The sequence below is a fragment of the Strix aluco genome, chromosome 7 (genome assembly GCF_031877795.1).
Source record: "Strix aluco isolate bStrAlu1 chromosome 7, bStrAlu1.hap1, whole genome shotgun sequence".
Lineage (NCBI taxonomy): Eukaryota > Metazoa > Chordata > Aves > Strigiformes > Strigidae > Strix > Strix aluco.
In genome coordinates, this window is record NC_133937.1 from 28288796 (window position 1) to 28311734 (window position 22939).

The 22939-nt window shown below is 39.0% G+C and overlaps 1 protein-coding gene across 1 annotated transcript in view; it reads left to right on the forward strand.

Annotated features, from left to right (window-relative positions):
- The window catches only part of CFAP58 (cilia and flagella associated protein 58), a 60935-nt gene that overhangs the window by 34429 nt on the left and 3567 nt on the right, over nucleotides 1-22939 (forward strand). Inside the window, exons 14-17 of the mRNA XM_074830078.1 lie at nucleotides 111-222; nucleotides 2579-2683; nucleotides 19567-19686; nucleotides 20846-20979. Coding sequence (XP_074686179.1) covers nucleotides 111-222; nucleotides 2579-2683; nucleotides 19567-19686; nucleotides 20846-20979 — 471 coding nt within the window. The remainder of the gene's footprint in view (nucleotides 1-110; nucleotides 223-2578; nucleotides 2684-19566; nucleotides 19687-20845; nucleotides 20980-22939) is intronic.

Consider the following 22939-nt stretch of genomic DNA (forward strand, 5'->3'; position numbering starts at 1 on the left):
GTGCTGTAGTGCATGGGAGAATGATTTGTTAATGTCCCTATTAGAGCTCTGGTCACACTGATGTGGTTTTGGTGTGTTTTTTTTTCTTTTTGTTTTATGCTGGTCTTAAGACAGGAGGTTCATCACATGCAGAAGGAACTATTAAAGGAACAAACTAGGTGCAAAGTTTTGGAAGAAGAACTGGAGAATCCCTTGAATGTTCACAGATGGAGAAAATTAGAGGTGATGTGTCAGCGTTTCATGTTCCCAAAGCCCATATTACCAAATCAGTGACATGGCACAAAGCCTATTTCGTTTACTGTTATGCAAATTATGTGGAGGGGCAGGCAGACCGAAATTTCCATAGTACCAGTCAAATGGTTAACTGCTGAATGGTTTCCTTGCACAATGCAATCAGGGTTATTTTTGTGTCACTTTCTCAATGAAAAATTGCAGAGGGATTTGTAGAGCCAGTCAAATGCTAAAGGGAATAAGAATGCATAAGGTGAATTTAGGAGGGGGTGGTTCCTTAAAATGGATGATGAGAAAGAGGATGATAGAGGAAAGATACAATCCTACCCTCCCCGATTAGGGAGATATATATGGGAAGAAACCCAGAATTAGAAAGGCTCATAGATCAGGTAGACTGGGGAATGGACAGACATGAAGTCAAAAGGTAACTTACATCTGTGAGCAAAGGGAGAGTCTCCACATAAACAGTGGTGAGCTCCCAAAGATATCCATTCCAGGTAATGTGAGTTCAACTGTTACGTAAACAGCAAATCTAAATTTTCACACTATTTGAACCTGCCAAATGAAAGGGAAAAAAAAAAATCCATCAAGCACAGACCAAATATGTGAACATCAACTGGCATCACTGGATATTTTCAAAGTAAGTTAGAGCCAGCTGAGATTTTTCCGTTGCATGGATCTCTGATCTGATGCCAACTTGGGTTGCTTAGCTGCTCTAATAATGAGTGGTAACATGCTAGTCCCTACAGAAGCAGAGCTGAATATTTTGGCTGTGCTTACTAACATGACAGTTCATTTCTGATCTTTCCATGCTGAGATTAAAGCTGATCAGTGTGCTTAGCTGTTCTCATGGAAAGGAATTAAAATGCAGGAAGCTGATCTAGGTTAAAGACAGTTAGGTACAATCTCCAGCAGCACCTTGCAACAAAGGAAAATCAGGCCAGTCAAAACATCCAGTGCTGCGAAAATTAATGTATGAAGAGACCGATAAAGAGAAATTACTTCATTCCATTCTAGGTCACTGGTCTGTATTTGGAACACAGAAAGGCCAGCAGATGGCAAGATCCATATGAAATAATCCTCATGGGGTTTTGGTTCAATTCCTAATGAACAAACACCCTCATATCAATACAGTAGTCACAAATTGGTACCATGTTTGGATAGTGCTATAAAAAAATCAAGGACTGACTGGGTCGTGAGGACTGAACTACTTTTTAGCCTGGTTTCTCAGGAAATGTGTTGTAACCGCTGCATGTGTATCTGTGTTAGTGTCCCAGTTACACTTGAATTGATTAGTCAATTTAGATAACATCAAACAAAAGATTAAGAGCCATGAGATATCAAGTTCCTTATAAGCTCAAGCAAATTATACAGAGAGCAGGACTTTATTGGAACCTGCACTGCAGTGTGAGTTTAATCCTTATGAGACACCATATGAGAGAGGAGAAACCATGTGGGAGAGAGGTGTTGTGAATCCCCAAGTGGGAAAAAGCTTCAGACAGTTTGCCCTTTATTAAAGGATTCAACAAGAAGATCCAAAGTGGTGGGAAAGTAAGCTTTGCTGGCGGCTTCTCACAGAATTATTTGTTTGCTCCTTAGAGCTTCCTTCAGATACAATCTGTGACAAAAGAATGGAAAGGGAAGAAGGAGAGACAGATATCTACTAGCTCCTGGTCTTTACAGGCTATGTAGATAGAGGGCAGCAGGATAGTGCCTGCAGTCCATCACCTTTTTAAGCACTTAATTCCATTGAAGAATGAGATTCCACACGTATGGACACTTTAAAGCCTCATAATAATTCATCAATGTACACCCATAATTTATTCCTCTTAATTTCTCAATCTGTTTTAAAACTATATTACTCTTTCTTTTGTTCAGGAGAAAAATCTTCCTCTTCTTAAAACTCAATTGACACTGTTTGAAGTTCTTAAAATAGTGGGAAGTACTTGCACTGCTCTTCATTTGTCAGTGGGCAGTTTCAGTTTCTGCTAAAAATTATATACTGACCTCCTTTTCCTTCCCTGCCACGTGTTCCTACCAATCTTTGTTGATTTGAGTGTTAAGCTGTGAAGGACTCCTATTTATATTAACTGTTTGGAGGAGGATTCATGAGGGTAATAGTGTTAAACATGAGCATGCTCCAACTGATCTCCAAGAGGCAGACACTCCAGTTTCAGGACTGCTTGTATACATGCCATTTAAAAATACACCCAACACTCCCCCCCGCTTCCCCCCCATTTTATATTTGTCACTTTTGAACAATTAGATATTATGGTTTTCATTTGCAAGCAAGAAACACTAACTTGTTATAATGTATAATTTTTGAGACTGCTTTGCTCTTGTCTAGGCCAGTGACCCAAGTACCTATGAGCTGATTCAGAAAATACAGAGACTACAGAAGCAGCTTATCAGCAAGACAGGTGAAGTGATAGAGAAAGAATTGCTTCTTCAGGTACTGCAGCATCATTATTTTGTTGTATTTTATTAATATATTTGACTTACCTTGCATTCTCTGTCTACTCAGATGTGCTTCCTGAATGTTATTTAGATGCATGACTTTAAATTTCTTTTGCATGCCCCTTAGATAGCTTTAGATGGCAGCACTGACTCACTGAAAGAGAACAAATAACATCTGATTAGTTGATTTTTATATTCTGGTTACTGGTACCTGGACAACTCTGGAAAATAAAATTAAAGGTCTGATTTACATTATTCATGTCATAGATCAGTCTTCAAGTCAGTGTTAGACTTTTAGAAAAGCTTTTTGTCCTTTTAAACATGCCTGTTATGTCCAGGACATGAAGGAAAATCCTTGTTTGATTCCATTTGTGCTCAGCATGGCTTTTGGCAGAATGAATCCTACAGAGTTTGTGTGACTTAAAATTGTTGCTGTCTGGGCCATATTTGACTTCATGGTCTTTGTGTTGAACTTTGCCAAAAAATAATTTTTGTGATACTTATCTTTTTTTAACTGTATCAGATGTCCCTTAACCCTAGTGATACCAATAAGATCTATGTTGTAGAATCAAGGAGAGACTATATTCCTGTAGTGCAAACATTGCCATCAAATATAACAAAAAAGGACTGTCTTTGGGCTTCAACCTTAGATGTAAAACTGGGAAATTTGTCTCCTCTCTGGTGACTGTAGGGATAGCTACAGTTTGCCAGCTCTAGGTATGATTTTAACATCTTGGTCTTAAATACCCTAATAGTCTTGATGCCTATGTTGGGTGTTGCTCAATGGAGAGTAGAATGTGACCTGAATCTCCTTCTGTCTTGAGAAGAAGTTCAGCAGATGTTATCAAGTCAGGGTTTGTCTCTCTTTATTGTTTCGTAGGAAAAAGTAGATCTGCAATTTAATTTGAAGGTAGTGTATGGTGTATTATGCCTTTGTTTGGAAAAATGTAATCTTTGTTGCATAGCACTGAAATACTGTCAGTGAAATAGTTTTTTAGCTTAAAATGTAGCAAAAACAGCTTCAAATTTACTGTGCTTTACCCATACACAAACCCAATTTGTTAGATTTTTACATTGCCTCTATTGTGTATCTTTCCTTATCGTTAGTGTGCTCCTGTTTAGCTATTATCCTTATTTAGAAGTGAAGAACTGAGATATAGAGGTATTAAGTTGCCTGCCCAAGAAAATGTCACTGTACTAGCCATTGGCACAATCTTTCTGTCTATGCAGCAGTCCTTCTATGGCAAATCTATTTTTATTATTTTCCTAGATTTAAGTCAGACTTTGGCTATATAAAATTTAATTATTATACCTAGAATTGCTAATGATATCCTTTGCACCAATTTCCCGTGCAACAGTGCTGAAATGAAGGTCTCCCTCAGACTGATGGTAAAGAAAAGACCAAAAATACCATGCTCAGGGCTTTATTATCAACATTTCTGAACTCTTTTCTGTTTTACCACAGAGTTTTTGAGTCCTTCACAATGACTGAAATAGGACTCTTCCATAGCAGGGCGCAGGTAAGGAGAGGTAACCAGAGATGGAGGATATCCCCCAGCTCATTTCCTCAAAGGGCTGTATGTCCTGCTGCATAGGTCGTTGGCGTAGGTCTCACAAGTTAAATGTACTAGCTGAGCTGCTTCTGCTAAGTGTCTGGATAACCTTGTACAAGTAATTTTATTATTCTTTGGAGTGGGTTTCCTCGGTATGATGGTAATATCTGTTTTGTAAAGTGATACTCTGATACTCAATAAAGCAAAATGCTTGCTAATAACTTACGAAATTGATGCTATCATGTTCCAAACTCCTCTGGTGAAAGACCGAGCCTGAGGAACACCTGCAGCAGAAGGAAATTAATGGACAGCAATAATGTTAACCTTCTGTAGGGAACCCAGCTGTATGCACCAGGATGGTTGCTTCACCAGACCCCATTTTGGGCAGTGTATCCTTAGAGAATGTAGGGTTTGATCCTCACTGAAATGTAGAATTACAGAAAACAGCAGCAATTTAGCCCCCATTTCTGGAATTTTTAATTTTTGTCATCCCAATATAATTAATCTTGCTTCGTGAGTTTGCTGTCTGGTTAATATAACAGCCAGTGTATAAGGCACTGCTCCCCCATAAGGTCTGATAATTCCTTTTTTTTTTTTTTTTTTCCTTTCTTTTTTTAAATTCTGGTAAATCCCCTCATGCTTAAAGGCATTCAACATCTTCTTTTTATGGAAGTCAGCTCAATTCAGTTCAGTCTCTGCTCATTTGCAGGAGTGGGGGATTGCTGACGACTTGGCCTGTGCCTAGTTGGTGTAACATCCCCTGTATTCAGAGTCAGAGAGTGCAGGAGCTGAGGGATACAAACTTACTAGGTCAAAGGACTACTGCTTTCCCCATGTTGTGTCTGCTTGCATAAGTCACACCTCCTCACTCCCAGTCTTCGTCCACATCTTACCCTGTGACAAGGGCATAGCCATTGCATGTATCTGCTTTAAAACAATCTTAATCTCTTGCTTGCCATACGTAACTGTTATTATATGTGTATAGCCATCATGCTGGCAAATAGGATATTTATTGAAGGTGAAGCTTGTGAGTGTGTGTCTGTGATTTCTGTGTGTGAATATTATGTAACTTAAATTCCCTCACATCAAAGTGTAGTAATAAAATGGAGTGCAAAAAACTATGTGGATTGAGTATTGAGTATTAAAAACACCTTTGGAATTTAGAAATAACCCACGTCTGGAAATGGTTCAGCCCAGTGTCAGCAACCTGCAGTTTGATTTGTTGGGTATTCGCCTTGCTGCATCCTCATGCAGAGCCATAATGTTTGTATAAGGAAAAAATAATTCCATTTGTATTGTATGCAGTGTAGTTTTGTCTTCTGTTGCTCTTCTTTTTTTTTTTTTTTTTTTTTTGTAAATGGTCTCTTAAATAAAAGCTGGTTTATGCAGGGAACAGTGTTTCAGGATGAGCTGAATATATAAATGGAAATTTTTGCTAAGGATCACAGTATATAGATTCATGAAGAAAAGCATCTGCTTACTTTACGTGCTCCTGATGTGTATTTGATCATATCCTTTTTATTAGCTTTCTCACTATTTCTCACCTGTTAGTTCTTTAAAAATGATGCAGCTGTAAAAGCATGCTATATCCATGCTATGTGATTAAAAGAATGATTCGCTACATTTCAGTCAGAAATTTTTGATTGCTGACAGTACAGGAAGAACCCAGCTTGACTCTAAAATCCCATACAAAAATATCTCTTAACCTGTCAGCAGGGCACATTTTTTGTATCAGACATTTGCTGAGAGGTATTGAATATGCAACATGATGAATGTTGGTTTTTTTAGAGTGACTTTTCAGAGTTGAACACTTTAATAAAGGTGTAGAAAGATGTCCCATGTTATAGAAATTATTAAGCTCTTTTCTTGTTTCTGATTTATCTGTGCCCTGTAGCCACAGCATCTTGGGTTATAACCTATCAACTCTTATATACCAAATAAGTGTGGACATCCTGAGACTTTGAAGAGTAGCTGCAAAGCAGGCGGTCATACTTTCTCCTTTAACTCAGGCATTCTTACAGTTGTGATCTGCAGTGCTGATGAAAAATGCTGTCTTAAAAATCAGATCCAAACCCAAGGTCTTGAATACTTATGGTCAATAAAAATCCAATGGCATTTTTGCCAAACATAGGAAATGTTATTTCAGGGTAAGCCAACTTCCATGTTTGAGTCATTACCTTCCTTCTGAATTTGTGCAGTTAAAAGATACAACATCTTTTGGTTCTTTTCTAAACCATTGAGCAATACTGCAGGTCTTTGTGGAGAAATACGTTGTGTGTTAACCAAGGGATTTCAGTGATGGGTGAAGGTCTTTGTGAACACATGTGGTATGAACAAAATGTGTTGTATGGCCATAAGGTATAATTATTAATAAACAGAAGTGCTCTGCTGAACAAATTCCCACTGCAAAAAAAAAATACTTGCTCACTTTGCATGTGGGGCAAATCCCTCATGTGACTGAAGCTCTGCTGCTCTACTGCATACTGAACAGTGATGTGGTAAACTCGTAATGTAATGTATTATCTTGTTAGGATTATGATTAGTGTGGTTTTAGGAACTTATCCCATTAAAAGTAAATTATGCACTGCTTTATTTGTTTCAAATTTAGTTCTTTCTCTTCAGAGTGAACTCCTCTAATTTGATTTTATGTCTGACTGAGCAGAATTTTATTCAACTGAACGTTTTGGAATGGATAACAGTGGGAAGATTCACATTATATGTCAGTTACCTCCATTGTCAGTCATCTCAGAAGACTGTTCATAAATGTAAAAGAGAGATGTGCAACCAAGATTATTTGTGGAGGGAGGCAAAGGCAAATGTATCTTATTTAAGCCTTGCATGTAGTAGTGAAAGTACTGCTTTTCTATACATATGTATTTTTAATCACCATTGTTTTAAGTTGTCAACAAAGACGAGACAATGGGCAGTCAGGATGTGATGCTTCCAGACTGTTAGCATCTTGAGCTCATAGTTTCAAAGAGTGCAAGGGCAAAAGGCATGATTAGCTCATATATCTGACTCAGAGATTACAGCCAGATAACACCCACATGTCCTTGTATTGAGCCAAGTTTTGAGCTAAGTTTCAATCCCCCCAAGAACTGACGGTCCCACTGACAGAGAGTAGGAGGAGTAGAGGGGATGCTGCTGTCTCCAGTATAAATCAGCCATTTCATTTTGGGTATTGTAAGATACAGGGAGGAGAGAGCGAAAGAGACTTTCTCTGTGACCTTGGGCAGGTTACTTAGCTTTTGCGTGCCTCGTATCAAGTAAAAAGGGAATAAAATAATTCCCACTCTTACAGTGGTGTTTGAATGAATATATTAGAGATATGACTCAATTCAGTAGTAACAATAGCTAGCTAAACACTCAAAATAGGCAGATGTTTTATTTCATTCGTGCTAACTTGGTAGTAGAGCTGTTCTATGCAATTTGATATGCTTGTTGCTATAGTGTCTGAACATATACATAACCATCTTTATTTCTCAAAGCTGGTACTATAGTTTCATAAAGAAATCTGCTTTAGAACAGTGTGTTACCATGTGGGTTTATGCAGGCTGGCAGCTACTGAAATCAAAGTTTTCTCCCAACTAATGGAGGAGATTTAGGATTTGCTTCCATATATTTGTTATACAAAATTTTTCTGCCCATTTATTATCTAAAATACTATTTTTTTCAATCTTGTATCATTTTTTTCAGCCCAGTTCATGAGAGCCTAGTCCTTCTGAAAATAATTTCTTTCCCCAGCTTGGCAGTTTCATGAAGCATGCTTCTACTAGGTTCTTCATTGCAGTGCTCATGTAGCTTCCATTGTACATCACGTAATACAGAAAAGTGTGCTCAAATGCCGAGTAAGGGATTTTCTCATTGGAGAGCCTGCTAGGGAAAATAGAATACTCTCCTATTACCTGCCTTTATTTTGATATTCTTAAAGCCCAGTTCAGTTTTATTTTAGGTATTACCTGTACATCTTCAAAATGGCTGAGGTTTACTTTACTCTCTCAAATTTGACATTTATATATTTTTGGAGTTGAGTATAGATTCCACTCGGATTTGAGAGTGTAACCTACTTACATGTTACATGTAGCATAGATAGTCTGAGTTAGGAATTTTTTTGGCAGAATTGTCTATTTTCATAAAAATAACTGCAATTCACTTCAGGAAACTAATGACTGTAGAATCCCTAAGAGTCTGTTTTGACCTGCCCATTATTGTTTCTCTGTCATCTTGCCTTTAGAGAGATTTTAGCAGAGGTAGTTTGGGAGAGTGCTTTGTATGCACTGAGACTTACAGGTGAACTGTAAAATCCACTGCCAAAATACAATCCTTTCTTTACTGCTCCTTTATCATTTATATATAAAGTCAGCCTTTTGAAGGGTTTTTTCCATCTGAAAATGAAAAAGGAAATTTTCTTTTTGGCTTTTTATACTTTACTGGGACTTGGCTCTTTTCTGTCTCTATTTCCTGGAGGATTTGACTTCCTCTGGAAGCACTGGATTAATGCCCTATCTTGTGGCTGAAGCTAGCGGTTCTCTCAGCCCTCAATTAAAGGGGTGAGTATATTGAGCTTTAGTCCTTTTCTACTCTTAAAAGTACCATTCCTACTGGCAAAAAGTCACTTTTCTGATTTAGTTTATACCAGCTCTTGAATGGCAGAAGACTTTCTTGCCAGTATGATTGCATCTAATTGCATAGCCAGTACCTGGCATAGCCATGTCAGCACAAAGAAATTGCACCACTAACAGAGAAAGCTAAACTGGCAAAGCTTCTAACCATTGATGAAATGATTCCTGACATGGAAAAAAAAAAGCAGAAAAATGCTTTCCTTCCTTAATAAAAATCTAAGGGTTGTTATGTATCTTAAGGAAGAGGAGAGACAGAAAACAGTACCTGGTGGAGTGTGGTTTTTGAGTTTATGACTCCAGTTCTAAGTTAGTGGCCAGAATTTCAAGGGATTTATATTGGAATATAGAAATGAGAAATACAGTAAGGACTCAGGCCTAACATTTACTTTTTGGCTTTCACCTGGGTATGAATCATAAAGAAAAACTTTACTTCCCCAGTACCATGCAGAACTAGGCACTGGTGTGTCAAAGACACACTGTAAGAATTGCCTTGATTTAGAACTGAACTCCGAAGAGAATTTCTGTTCTTTTTTTCAAATGAAAAAAATGTATTCCCATGAACTCTGGCGGTAACTCAGTTCTAACAAGTGATGAACAAAAAATATCTAATTATCAGCACAATGTTTTGATGCATAACAGTCTACTGAGTCAGTGCCATCAAATTAATTTCAGTCCAGTGCCTTGAATTTGATTTCAATTGGAGTGTCCAATGCAGTATGAAGTGACATATGGAGGTACTTTATGCATTGACTCGTCCTTCAAGACTACTTTCTCAGGTTCTTTCCTCCTCATGCTGTCCTTTTATTTTCCTTTTGTTGTGCTTGAAATGTTCATTACTGAGCTATGGCTTTGATTGGGGATTTTAACTTTGTAAGTGGAAATGTTCTATATTTTAGTACTGGTGTTAAGTTGAAGGATTAGTGTCTTCTAGTGATTTTATGCCTGGCATGATGATTTCTCCATACAATTAGAGTTTCTCTAGTGCCTTTTGTTCTGACACTGATATTATTTTTCCAATTAATTTAATTATTTTTTTTTAAGATGGTTGTGTATCCAGTAGGGTTCTGTGAGTGGGGTAGAACCACTCACACTGAGAAAATTGTAGGATCATTGTGTTTATTCTCAGTGCAACTTACCTAGGCTCATATGCCATCCTGTGATGATGTAATGAATAATCACTTCTCATAAACAGGAAAGATAAGAGTCACCTGTGTGAAGGTCTATTGAGGGTCTACATGCCTACCTGAAAGTTTTGTGTAAGCCTTAAGAATTCAATAGGGATCTGAGGGATGTTCTGTTCTGGCCCTAGCTCTCCTCAGAAAGGAGTTGATTTCTATTTCTGCATATTTTGAGTATACTTCTTGGCACATTACTTTATTTTAGCCCTTCTAATCTCAGTCCATCTAGAATTAGAAGATGTTCTATGCTATAGAAATTTACAGCGTGATAAACTGCTCTTAAAAACACACTGACATTTACATTCTTTCCCTCCTCCCACATATGCTGGAATACAAATGGAAGAGAATAAAGTCTTCCTAGGAAAATAGCCGTTTTGGTTTTGTTGGGTTTTTGTTTTGTTTAGGGTATGTTTGTTTAAACAGGGTTCTGAAAAAATGGGTGGAAGAGGTGCTGATGACTTTAATGTCATCAGGTGAAGATAACTGGCTGCTCTTTAGAATAAGAAAATAATTTTCCAGTAAAAATAGTGCAAATATTTCTGGTACTGGAAAATGACAAGCAAAGCAGATTACTTAGCAATCAAACAACACATTTTTGATGAAGAATCTTCTTAGTGGAAGAGCTTAGTTTTTACTGAATCTTTATGGAACTACATTGCCCTCATAAACAAAACAGATTTCCCATGATAAATGGTTTTGGACAGAAGCAAGGTTCAAATTTATTTGAGAAATTAGAATAAAACATTAAAATAAGTTCTGGGGATCTGCACTATTTTTAGCTGCTCTAATGGTGTTTTAGTCAGAAATATTTAGATTCCCTTTACAAAGATGAGGAAGTTGCAGGTGGAGTAAAAATCTCTTAGTTTATAGGTGACAAATGTACATGAATGCGTAATCTGGTTTTAAAGTTTTTTAGGAGAATTTATGTATTTACTTGAGTTTGAGCTTCAAAGATAACTCTGGTAGGTCATCAGATGCCATCCTTCCACATCATGCAAGATTGATTCAATTACACAAGTACATCCTTGGTAGGTGAATGTCAAGTATAGATTTGTTTTCTGCATTCTAATACACGTACTCCCAATCATGAATTTCAGCATGCATGAAGAGATTGTTGGCTTGAAGTATACTTGGTTTATGGTTGTGACTTTTCTCCCACGCTTCTAACCTGCTGCTGTAGTCTAGCCCTGGTGTTTCTGAGAAGCAAGGAGCAGACATTATAGGTTTACTCAGCACACTGGTCCTGGGAGCCTGGGGGACTGAGTTTCAATTCTGTGTGTCTTTCAGGAGTTTTAGTGAACTTTGGCAATTCATGTAGCAACTTTTTGTGTCCAGACTTCTTATAGAATGAGAAGAGGATCACTGCCCTGGCTGGAAGCAGTACTTCAGCATAAGTACATTAAAGATTTAACAGCAATCAGATACTAAAAGGAGGAGGCCATATAAGTACTCAAGGTACATCACCGTTATCTGTAATCTGCATCAGAAAAGCAGAAACAGTGATCGTCAAAGTATTTTATTCAAATACGTTACATCTGGTTTGAATCCAGAATTCCTGAGCATGGATATCTTGTGTCATTAGACTTAAAATATTTTGTAAAATAATCCATTCCTAAAGTTCTTAGTCAAAATTGCCATTAGCTTCAATGATAGTTCTCTAGAATAAAGCTTGAATAAAAATTTCAGGAATTGTTCCAGTAAATAACAAATAACTGAAAACAAACTTGTTTACTCCTCATTCCTGTATTCAGCATGTATCTGGGAAGGAAATAAATCTGCTGTGCACCCCAGGGTAAAGTATATTAATCAACCAGTTATCTTGTTAAGGGAAAGTAAATGACTCGCTGTGCTGACTGAATACATTGCAATGCACAAACTTTGTAGTGCTGTTAGCAATCCGATACTGACTGCCAGCCATCCAGAAGCTGCTAGAGAAGTTAAAGTACTGGAGGAGTGCAACAGCAGTGTAGCAATACATTCACAAGCTCATATTATATAGTGTGGCCCAGAGCCAGCTGCAAATCTTTATTATTCAGGTGTACCCTTTGGCAGGCACTCTTCCATTGAGGCAAGGGTGTTCTGCTTGTCCCTCAGCAGCAAGATATGGACAATCTTCAGCATCTCATTCGGTGATGGATTATTATTTTGTATGATAGTTGCAACAACAACAACAACAAAAACCAACACAAAAATACATTCTACAGGGACAGACTAGATTTTATCTATTTCAGATCACTTATTTTCATTCTTACAGGAGTGTGGATGGTGCTGTTGTTGAGAAAATGTGCAGAAAGATGCAGCAGCACTAAGGCTGTTAGAGGCAGGCAATTAAACAGCATTGTGTTGCTGCTTTTTAAAAAAAGGTAGTTTAAAATTGGACACATGAAAACACAAACAGGGATAGAAAGAACCGTGTTCCACCAGGCCTCACTCTGAGACAGCCAGACGAGTGCATGGGAGCCATGAACGCCACACAGGGACACTCTCTGCCAAGTAGGGTGCATCAGTCAGCCAGTTGCTCCACATCCTCTAGGCTCAGAGCCTTCCCATGCCTGTGTTAGTAGATATAGTTGTAATCTTAAACAGGGGATGGCACACTTGGGCACAGCAGTTGTCTTTACATAAACATTAGGATTCACTATCTTTCCCCTTCCTTTAATCCTGTTTCTGTTTCTTTAATTTTTAAGAAGCAGGCAAGGCAAGCTGAAACAAAACTCCTCGAAGGATAGCAGAGGGTCAGCTCTAATTACACTGAGTCTGAAGAAAGCCATATATTAAAATGTTCATGATTCCAGAACTACCGTGTGTGTTTCTTAGATGTGCTGTTATTTCTTAATAGGTTCCAAAGTGTAACAGGAGACCACTCTTCCTTCCCTGAGGTACTTGGCATATGCAGGAAAACTCTGCCATCCTGTCAGAAAGATGTATGTAGGCTTTACTGCCTTGTTAGACAGGTATTTGTAGGTTTAAGTGGTGGCTTGACTTTGAGACAGCTGTTCAGAGGTAGCAATTCCAGAACACCAAAGGACTTGAAGCTAAGTGCTCTCATCTTTCAGGGAGATCTAAGGATCTAAGTCAAGCAGGTGATTAAAGAGATGTAGGTGCCTAACTTACAGATAGGTATTTCTAGAAGCAGCTCTGCAGTTACTCTGACCCTTTGAGGTCATCTGTCAGATCAGTCAGAAGTGAGAGCAGAAGCTGGGTCTGCTGGGAATGCCCATCCCAGGGCATTAGCTGCAGCAACAGCTAATCATTAACAGCAGAGCTGTGATAATTCTCCTTTGATTCAACTGATATTTTTAAAATCCAAATGGCTATTGAATAGCTAAAATACATGCTCTTACGCTGATGTTAAAATACAGAGGTTTTAAGTCAAATAGCGTACATTTGAAGAAGATACTTTTTTGGGGGGCTTGAAACCCTGTATATAGTAATTATTAGCTAGTGAAAGGCTCCCCATTGTTTGCCTTTTAGACTTACTCACTTAGAATATTTAGATTCCTTGTTGATAAGATTTGTATCAACCTCTGAATCTCCTCCAGGATACTTTAAGACAAGCTGCTACTAGAATGTGAAACAAAGGTTTGTTTAGAGCTCTCTTCAGCCCAGCTGTCAAGCTGCAGGCACTGTGGAAATAGCTGGAATATTTACATCAATCCATGCCAGGGTAATTCTCACCTTCAAGGAACAGCTCACTTCTCTTTTGTGTGTATGTATGTGCATGTGTGTTCCTGTTCACACATATAGAACAGGGGATTATTAATTGATCATTGTCTGCAATGTAAAGTATAAACACTGTGATTAAATGAGCTACTCTGATTAATGATTTTATAAGCTCTTGTGTAATGTCAATAGTAAAAAGGGGATTGCAGCTGTTATTTCAGCAAGAGGCATCCATGCCATTTTCTTCTGATTGTTATCCTTGTGTCAGAGTTCAGAAGTTGAAAGGAGGAGAGGATATGTAACCTGTTTGTTTGTCCAATGGAAACCCCCCCCTGTTTTCCCACACACTTCCTCAGAAAGATACAATAGTACAGGTACCTAGCAATAATAATAAAAATAATAGTAAGTTGCAGTTGCACTTTAGCTGGAAATGTTTGTACTTTGCTGTTCCTGGAAGATGGTAATAATGCAGCACTCAGCTCTTACTGTTACAAAAAAGAGTCAAGGGTGAAGACCTTAGAAGATGCTCCAAGGTGTTTTTTCCTCTCTCATTAAGCTGTTTTGAAAATGCCAGTCAATTTGGTGCAGTCTGCTTTGTGCCAAAGGAAACAGATGTGCTCTTGAGAAGCATTATTATCAACTGGAGGGATAAGTCATGACAGGTTTAATTTCATTCCATTTAGAGTGGTGCAGATTTCACCAAAAATGGGGAGATTATCCCACCCTTTTCTTCAAATTGGTGTCAGCGTTTTAACAAGAAAACCCAAAGCATCTCATGCAGTGTTAGTATTGCCACACTGTGAAAGGGCTTCAGTACCCTGTTTCAAACCTGAATTAATTTACCCAATAAAAACCCCTCACATTAGACAGAGGAGGGTCTAGATGATGATGAAAATACAAGCTGTTCTAGGGAACTGCATGCTTGCAGAGGTGTTTGCTGATAGATGTGGAATACACAAGAAAGAGCAGGAGCTTTTAAAAAGTGTTTATTGGAAAAGTTTATGCTGCACATTTCTCACAGTGCTGGAGGCAACTTGCTTCTATTGTTATAAAATTTGTGAAGGTTACTGTATGCTAATTTTTTCTACACCTCATAAAACTTTTAATCATAGATGTCCTGAGCCAACAGCTACTGCGTTAGGCATACACATACACACAAATAAACATGCAGTTTATACAGGTAAAATGCCTATGACTAGATGTGTATGTCTATGTATGTATGTAATCCTGATTACAGTGTTCTGTTTAACACTTCTGAAAAGGGATCACAACCCCTTAAGGATGCTCTGCTGCTGCATGGCATCGTAAACAAAATGGCTCTGGAATTCAGCATAGCACTGACATTTTGGTTATAATGCCAATAAACAAGAAACCCCCCTGTGACACGTTGGCTGACTTGTTTTCCTCACCAAAGCTGTGAGGAACTGTAGTGTGCTTACAGAGTTGTGTTGCTTTCTTCACCTTACTAATTAAAATAAGGATTTTTAGCTAGGTTAAATGTTTTGGGATTTGCCACCATAAACTACATTGCACACTTTAGCTCTACATTTTTAACTTGTTGGGTTTTTTCTTTAGCTCAATTGCTGGACACAGGAGCTAATGTAAATGAAATTTACTCTGAGTCAAAGTTTTGGGGATTTTCTGTGTGTGAATTTTTGCGTGGGATTTTTTTAAATAATTTGTGTGATAGAAAGATTTTGGTGCACAATAGGATTTTTGTGGGTCTGGTGGAGAAGGCTGTTGGTGTGCTGCTATGTCAGGTAAATTTTTTGAATTATCTATTTGGAAAGACAAGCTGATAAAAATGAAGAAGCTGGGGCTTCATGGCCTTTTTCTGCTGCGAATACATCTTCATTAAATGTACGGTCATCCATCGTCTCTGACTCAGAATGATGCCCTGGGCTAACTAACAAGATGGGTCATTTCAGGAGTTTCCTGGTGTCATGGTGAGGGAGAAGATGAAATGAAATGGAGTCACATCTTTAGAGCTAATACCAGGTGCATTGGTCTATCCCACCATTGGTGACTGCCTCCCACTCCTTGTCAAAGCAGTGAAATGCCTTGGTGTCACTTTGTGAATGTGCTGATGGTCTTTCTGGCAGGGAAGAACAAGCAAATTGGGCTGTGCTAGTCAGCAGCAATAGCTTCTTTTGAAATAGGATTGTGCTGGCAAAAGTGATTCTTCTTTCTGTAGAGCGAGCCAATTCGTGACCACTGGGTCCTGAAGGATCAGTTGAAATTTGCCAAACATCAGCCAGTTTTCTGCAGAAGAAAATTCTCAATTCACTGTAGAGCAAGCAGGCCCGGAGGACTCTGGATTCTGGCTGACAGTAGGCAGTTAAATATAGGGGAAAGCACCACTCACCTCGCTGCCCCCCACCTCTGAATTAATGAGTGAGAGACTTAGGGATGCAGAAACTTATTGTCATGGCTGAGCCTAAAGGCAGATCTGTGGGCTCCTTGGACCTCCCCTGGAAAACAAATCTAAGACACGAAGGGCTGTTCTAAAAATAATGTGGAGTTTTATTTACACAATTTTTATAGCAGGTATTCACAGAGGTGCTGAAATTCTCTTTGGAATGCCTGAAATTTGACTGTAACCCTCAATCTGAGTCTCCCAGTGTGCCCTACATACACAAAATGAATGTGCCCTCATCTCTCCACCATCGGCTTGGTTTAGTTTATGTCATAAACCAGTGAAGCTGGCTGACATTATGGGCTCAGTCCTACAGTCAAACACCTGCTGGATTCCATGGGAATTTTGCTGTGGGAAGGATGACATAAAAAGCTTTGGTACTGGACTAGGCCTGATCTGAAGACATGTACATTAGTCTTACCAGTGAAGGCTTAATAGCATGGAGTTACAGAGAGATCTGATGGATCTTCCTTCACCTCCTCAAGAAGAATTAGTGCCTTGCAGTGTGTCTGTGACTTTAAGTTCTTTTCATCTCAAGAACTCGTAACTCTGGCAAGATGTATGTCGTGACTGCAGCCTGGCATGAGCACAGAGTGGAGTGTGAAGGGAGGCAGTTTGGGACAAGCCAACGAAATCCATCTTACACATGCTATAATGAATTGACCTATTCCTGCCCAATGGATGTAGGCTTTCAGGTAGCTTTTTCTCCAATGTCATCTGTGCAGCCACCAACAGAAATAAACATTAACCGACTTCTACTTTGGGCAAAATAGTGTTAACTGACTTCTAATAGGCACCAAACAGATCAGCTTACCCTCTTGTTTTTGAATTACTGCTACACTGCTGATCATCACTGCTGACTTAGATTTTCTTGTCAGTGTCAGGATACCATTGTCTGGACCCATTGGGAATTATGCATTAAGGAATGCACATGCATTTTAGTTGTTTCCAAAACAAAAAAACCCAATATAGATCCATCTTCTGGAGATGTTAGTTGATACACTACAACTGAAAGCTACTTTGAATACAACTCACACATCAGACAACCCTACAGGTCTTTCTATGTGTTCTACACTGTATCTGATAGCTGGCTATTTATAAGATATCTGCATGTAATACACATTGTATAGCTTATCTGTCCTTTGCATATAGCTAGAGTACTGTAGAAGCCAAAATTTTTCTTTATTAATTTGTGCTGATTTTTTTTTCCTGGGCGTTCCTGATTTCCTATGTGTAGAGATAAAAGTATCTGCTGTAAGCAATGCATTTTTGGTGGTAGTATCACATGTACTTGTGACTGACTGACTTAGATTTACTCTGGTGTTGCTGTTTTAAAATTAATAGAAGTGAATTGGTTTTGGTTTTGGGGTTTCTTTTGCATCTTGGGTTAAAATGTCAGAAATTATAGAAATGCCAACCTGTGAATATAAACTTCTGCTGCTGAAGAAAGAAGTATCCAGGTTTTTCTTTTAACATTTTGCTGACATATGGTGCTTCTAACTCAGTGACAAATTAATTGACTAGATGTAAAAGAGATGGACAGCGCTTAGCAAGGAAGGACAGTATATGCATTATAAGACAGCTGGTTCTGCCTCTGTTGGATTATGGAGACAATATACATCGGACAGCTAACGAGTCTCTGTTGCATAAGATAGATTCTCCTTATGATAGAATTGCACGCTTTGTCTCTAAATGAGGTTATTATACACACCATTGCACAATGTTTGAAGAGCTTGGTTGGCCCTTGTAGAGGGTTAGGAGAGAAATAAATTGGAAAACAATTGCACATAAGACCTTCAATCCATCAACAGCTCCATATTTATCCAAATTACCATTACACTCTTCCAAAATACAAATCTGTGACACATTCAGGGGTGGAATGTTAATACTGACCAGCCAGATTTTGACAAGGCAGATTTTTCTTTTGGTGTTGTTTTTAACTTGCAGTAAAATCTTGCTTCCTCAGAAAGAAAAGGTGGTGGTGGAAACCTCTTGTAATGACATAACAGCTCTCTACTGAGAATGAATTCTCAATTTAATTTTTGCCATTATGCTAACTTCGAGTCTTAGGAGGTTTTGATTTTTCCAGAGATAAACTGTGAACCACTTCATTTATAAGGAACCCTTCCTCAGTAATATTCAGAGTTTAAAGGCAATGCTTTCAAAAGTAATTTATGATTTGAAGTGCTTCCATTTTTGGGTCCCAACTTGTGACCATTATAGTGCATGGTTTCCAGAAAGTGCTCAGGTCTAAAAGCTCCAAACTCCTAATGCTCTTGAAGACTGAACACCTAGAATTTTACATGTTCAAAATAACAAGCCACTTTTGAAAATCCTGACTCAACCACTGAGCGAGGCCAAATGTAGCAATTCTAGGTGATGGGATGGCACTCTTTCCCACATCAGTGGAAGAGTTCTTTGGTAAGAGTTGTAGACAGAGCTTATAAAAAAAGCAGCAAAAAGGGGTTTTGTCAAAGCCGGTGTAAATAATCCCCCATCCTATTTTTGTCTTCTTCAGTTAAATCTTTTGTCTGCTGGTCTGTCTCTCCAGGTACCACACAAAGATGGGATCTTGCTAAATAATGTTAAATAATAATAATCTTGATCTGAGAGGGTAGTAACTAAAAATATTGTAATGCGCAAAGCTATGAAGGTGGCTTTGTTCAGAGCTTTATTCCTCAGACTAAAACCAAGTACATTCTCAAAACACAGCTGAAAGCAGCATTTCAGTACAGAAAGTTATAAGTGGGTTCATGGTGTGATTTCTGTTCAGACATGGCTATATCCAATTCCCACAAGTATACTGTTCCAACATGAAGGAAGAGGAGACACATGACAAATTAAAATTACTTGGTGATAATTGTGCTAGTCATAGTTATTGCTGCTTATACTTTTCCTTTCCCAGGGCCCCTGCAGTGAAACTGAAAGTTTATATATGTATATGTGCGTGTGTGTGTGTACATGTGCTTTGCAGGATTTTCTTTGGAAGAAGTAGTTATTCTTTTGTACAGTCCTTCCCTGACATTTCTATAGCCTGCTCACATCCTGTTGGGTGAAGCTATGATCCTTAATGTAAGGCAATGTGGCTCATAAGAAGAAAGATTGCAATAAGCACAGTTACTAGTAATTAATTTCCCACCCCTGGATACTCTTCCAGTGACTGTTTTATATTCCATGTGGTAGAGTGTGCTCACTGATGACAGTGTTTAAGAGTATTTCATTCGTGGTTCGAAGTAGCTGGATGTTTCTCTTAATGAGCTCTCCCACTGCTATCACAACAACTTTAAATACCTTATGGCTAGTGAGGAAATACTGACACACAGGCAGATTTGTTTCTGCAAATATCTTCCTGATTGAGTTGTATTTCAGTGAGGTTGATTTCATCACAGGTTTTGCTTGCTGCTATAGTAGTTTTATAAGAGCTCTTCCTCTTGTCTTTTTCTTAGGAAAAGGAAAAACTGTATGTGGAATTGAAGCACATCTTGGCCCGGCAGCCTGGGCCTGAAGCCGCAGAACAGTTGCAGCTCTACCGGCACACTCTCCGAGAGAAGACTAAACAGCTGAAAGTAAGAGATGACATTTTGTTCTCTTTTTAACAAACTAGTGGGAATATATTGAGAATCCAGTCTTAAATTCTTGTTATTTCTCTTGCAATGTATACACATATGTTAGACTTGCAACTTTTATAGGGATGACAGGAGTAATCTGTCCTAACCCCTTGTCACTAGAAGGGAGGGTTTCCTGGTTCTGAAGGCATCTTGTAGGAAACTTTGAAAGCATGACATTAAAAAGTGATTCTTTGATAGAATAAGCTGATCTTCCCTTGTTCTTGCCTGCATGAAAGATCAGTCTCTGCAGGAGTTCATCTACTTCTATAGCTTCTCTCTTTGTTGAAGTCATCATCTCCTGTTCACTGCATCATAATCACGTCTATACTAACCATGAGGAAAAAAATGCAGGAGCAGATGGGCCCTTAGGAAACAAAGAGGCTGTTATGCAAATCTTAGCTTTCCGTTGAGAAGAAAAACAATGTAGAAAATGTAAAATAGAAGCCAAAGTTTAGCTAAACTGAATGTGATTTGAAGTTTTCCATACGGTTCCCATTTGTCCTTAATGCAGTCAATTGCTACTGTGTATTTCAGGCACAGTATGCTGTAGCGTAGTGGCGTGCATGCCATTTTGTGGTGCCAGGTCAAGCTATTCTCCTTCTTAACAAAGGAAAACACACTGTGCATACTCCTACTTTCCCTAAAGTTTAGTGATTCACATGGAAGCAGCATTGTGTTCATATTTACGCTGCCTGGTACTACTTCGCCTGTGTGGATTGAATTGCTTCACGTAACAAAGTGGATCCCCGTGACTAAAACTCATTATTATTAAATAAATCCCTGCTTTATTATTTTTTAAAACCTTAATTTTGGGTTTTCACCCAAATTTGTGTCCCAGAACATTAAGAGCTAATGTATGTATTAATACCATTCCCATAATGCTTGGAGCATGTTTTACAGGTTTTATTGTTGTTAAATGGTATAGCCTTAATTTTGTAAATTGTCCTTAGATGAGCAGAGGTGATCAAATGAAACATCATGATAGAAAACGAGATGTGGTGGAAAATGGTGCTGTCTTATATCATCAAATGTGAAAGGAAAAAGTGCTTGTAAAAGTACTAACTTATGTGTAAGTGAAACTAACATCTGTTTCTGCTTTTTGCCTTTTGTTTGTTAGGTTTTGTCCTCAGAATTGAATATGTATGAATCACAGAGCCAAGAATACAAATATGAAATTGAAAGACTTGCCAACGAGCTTCTGAATGTGAAGAAGAAGTATCTGGCTCAGAAACGCAAAGAACAACAGGCCAAGTATGGGAAAAGAACAGTTTTGTCTACACAACTTTCTGCATAAACTAGATTTTTTTTAGAACCTGCTTTACCCTATTGATCAGAATGTGGCCAGATTTGACTGAGGTGATGTACTATTGTTGCCTAATTTTCCTGAATGTTATCCTTCATATTACTTCCGTCTGGTCTAGATTTACCATGATCTTCAAGGCCTAGATTTACTGCGAACATTCAAGGTCAGACTGGATGGGGCTCTGACTAACATGATCTAATTGAAGATGTCCCTGCTCATTGCAGGGACTCTTTAAAGGTTCCTTCCAACCCAACTATTCTATGATTCTATGATTTGACGTGAGAAACCAGACACTAATCTGTGTCCTCTGGGCACCATCTCATTGATATGAATAATTTAACTGGACTGCAGAACATGCCAGCAACATCTCTGCTGGATGTTCTTGTCCTGGCCAGAGTAGAGAGGGAGAATTACCTCCCTTGACCTGCCGGCCATGCTTCTTTTGACGCAGCCCAGGATACAGTTGGCTTTCTGGGCTGCAGGAGCACATTGCTGGCTCATGTCCAGCTTTTCATCCACCCAAGTCCTTCTCCATAGGGCTGCTCTCAATCCCTTCATCCCCCAGCCTGTATTGATACTGGGGATTGTCCTGATTCAGGTGCAGGACCTTGCACTTGGCCTTGTTGAACCTCATGAGGTTCACACGGGCCCACTTCTCAAACACATCTAGGTCTCTCTAGACGGCATCCCATCCCTCAGGTGTGTCAACCACACCACTCAGCTTGGTGTCATCTGCAAACTTTCTGAGGGTGCACTCAATCCTACTGTCTATGTCATTGATGAAGATATTAAACAGTATTGGTACCAAGGACCCCTGAGGACACCACTGGTCAGTGATCTCCATCTGGACATTGAGCTGTTGACCACTACCCTCTGGATGTGACCATCTAACCAATTCCTTATCCACCGAACAGTCCACCCATCAAATCCATATCTCTCCAGTTTAGAGAGAAGGATGTTTTTGGTTTTGTTTTTTTAAGGGTCGTTTAGATGAGATGCTGGGGGATATGGTGTAGGGGAGAACTTTGTAGAGTAGGGCTGATGGTTGGACTCGATGATCCAAAGGGTCTTTTCTAACCTGAATGATTCTATGATTCTATGTTATGGGGGACCGTATCAAAGGCCTTACAGAAGTCCAGATAGATGACATCTGTAGCTCTTCCCCTGTTCACTGATGTAGTCACTCCATCACAGAAGTTGGTGAGGCAGGACATGCCTTTGCTAAAGCCATGCTGGCTGCCTTGAATCACCTCCCTGTCCTCCATGTGCCTTAGCATAGCTTCTAGGAGGATCTGTTTCATGATCTTCCCAGGCACAGAGGTGAGGCTGACAGGTCGGTTGTTCCTAAGGTCCTCCTTTCTACCCTTGTTTAAAATGGATGCAATGTTTCGCTTTTTCGAGTCACCAGGAACTTCACCTGACTGCCATGACTTTTTAAATAGCATGAGAGATCCTCAAGCATTATGAGGACCTCAGTGCATTTTACAAGTTAAAAATTGTAATGAAACAGCATCTAATATGGGGGACAACCTTTCTTCAAGTGTCAACTACATAATCCTGGTGTAAGAACAATGTCGTTATTTCCAACATGTAGTAGTTGTGACTGATGAATATCCCCTTTTGGCGGCAGATCCCCATTGCAGATGGTTGCAGGGAAGAGCATTCTCCAACCGCTTCTTGTTCCTTTCCTACCTCCAGATGGAGGAGAGTGAGCAATGCCGAGTCTGGCTTTGTCAGGTGTCTTACTCCTTTGATGGTAGAGCCCAAGAACTTTCCTGTAGGTAGTTATTGTCTCTCCTTAACTAGTAGCAGTTTGATGGCACCTCCCTGCTACTCTCAGTCCACAACTGAGCATTCAGCTGCTCCTCTTGATTAAAAGAAGATGACTAGCATCTTAGTTGCCCAATT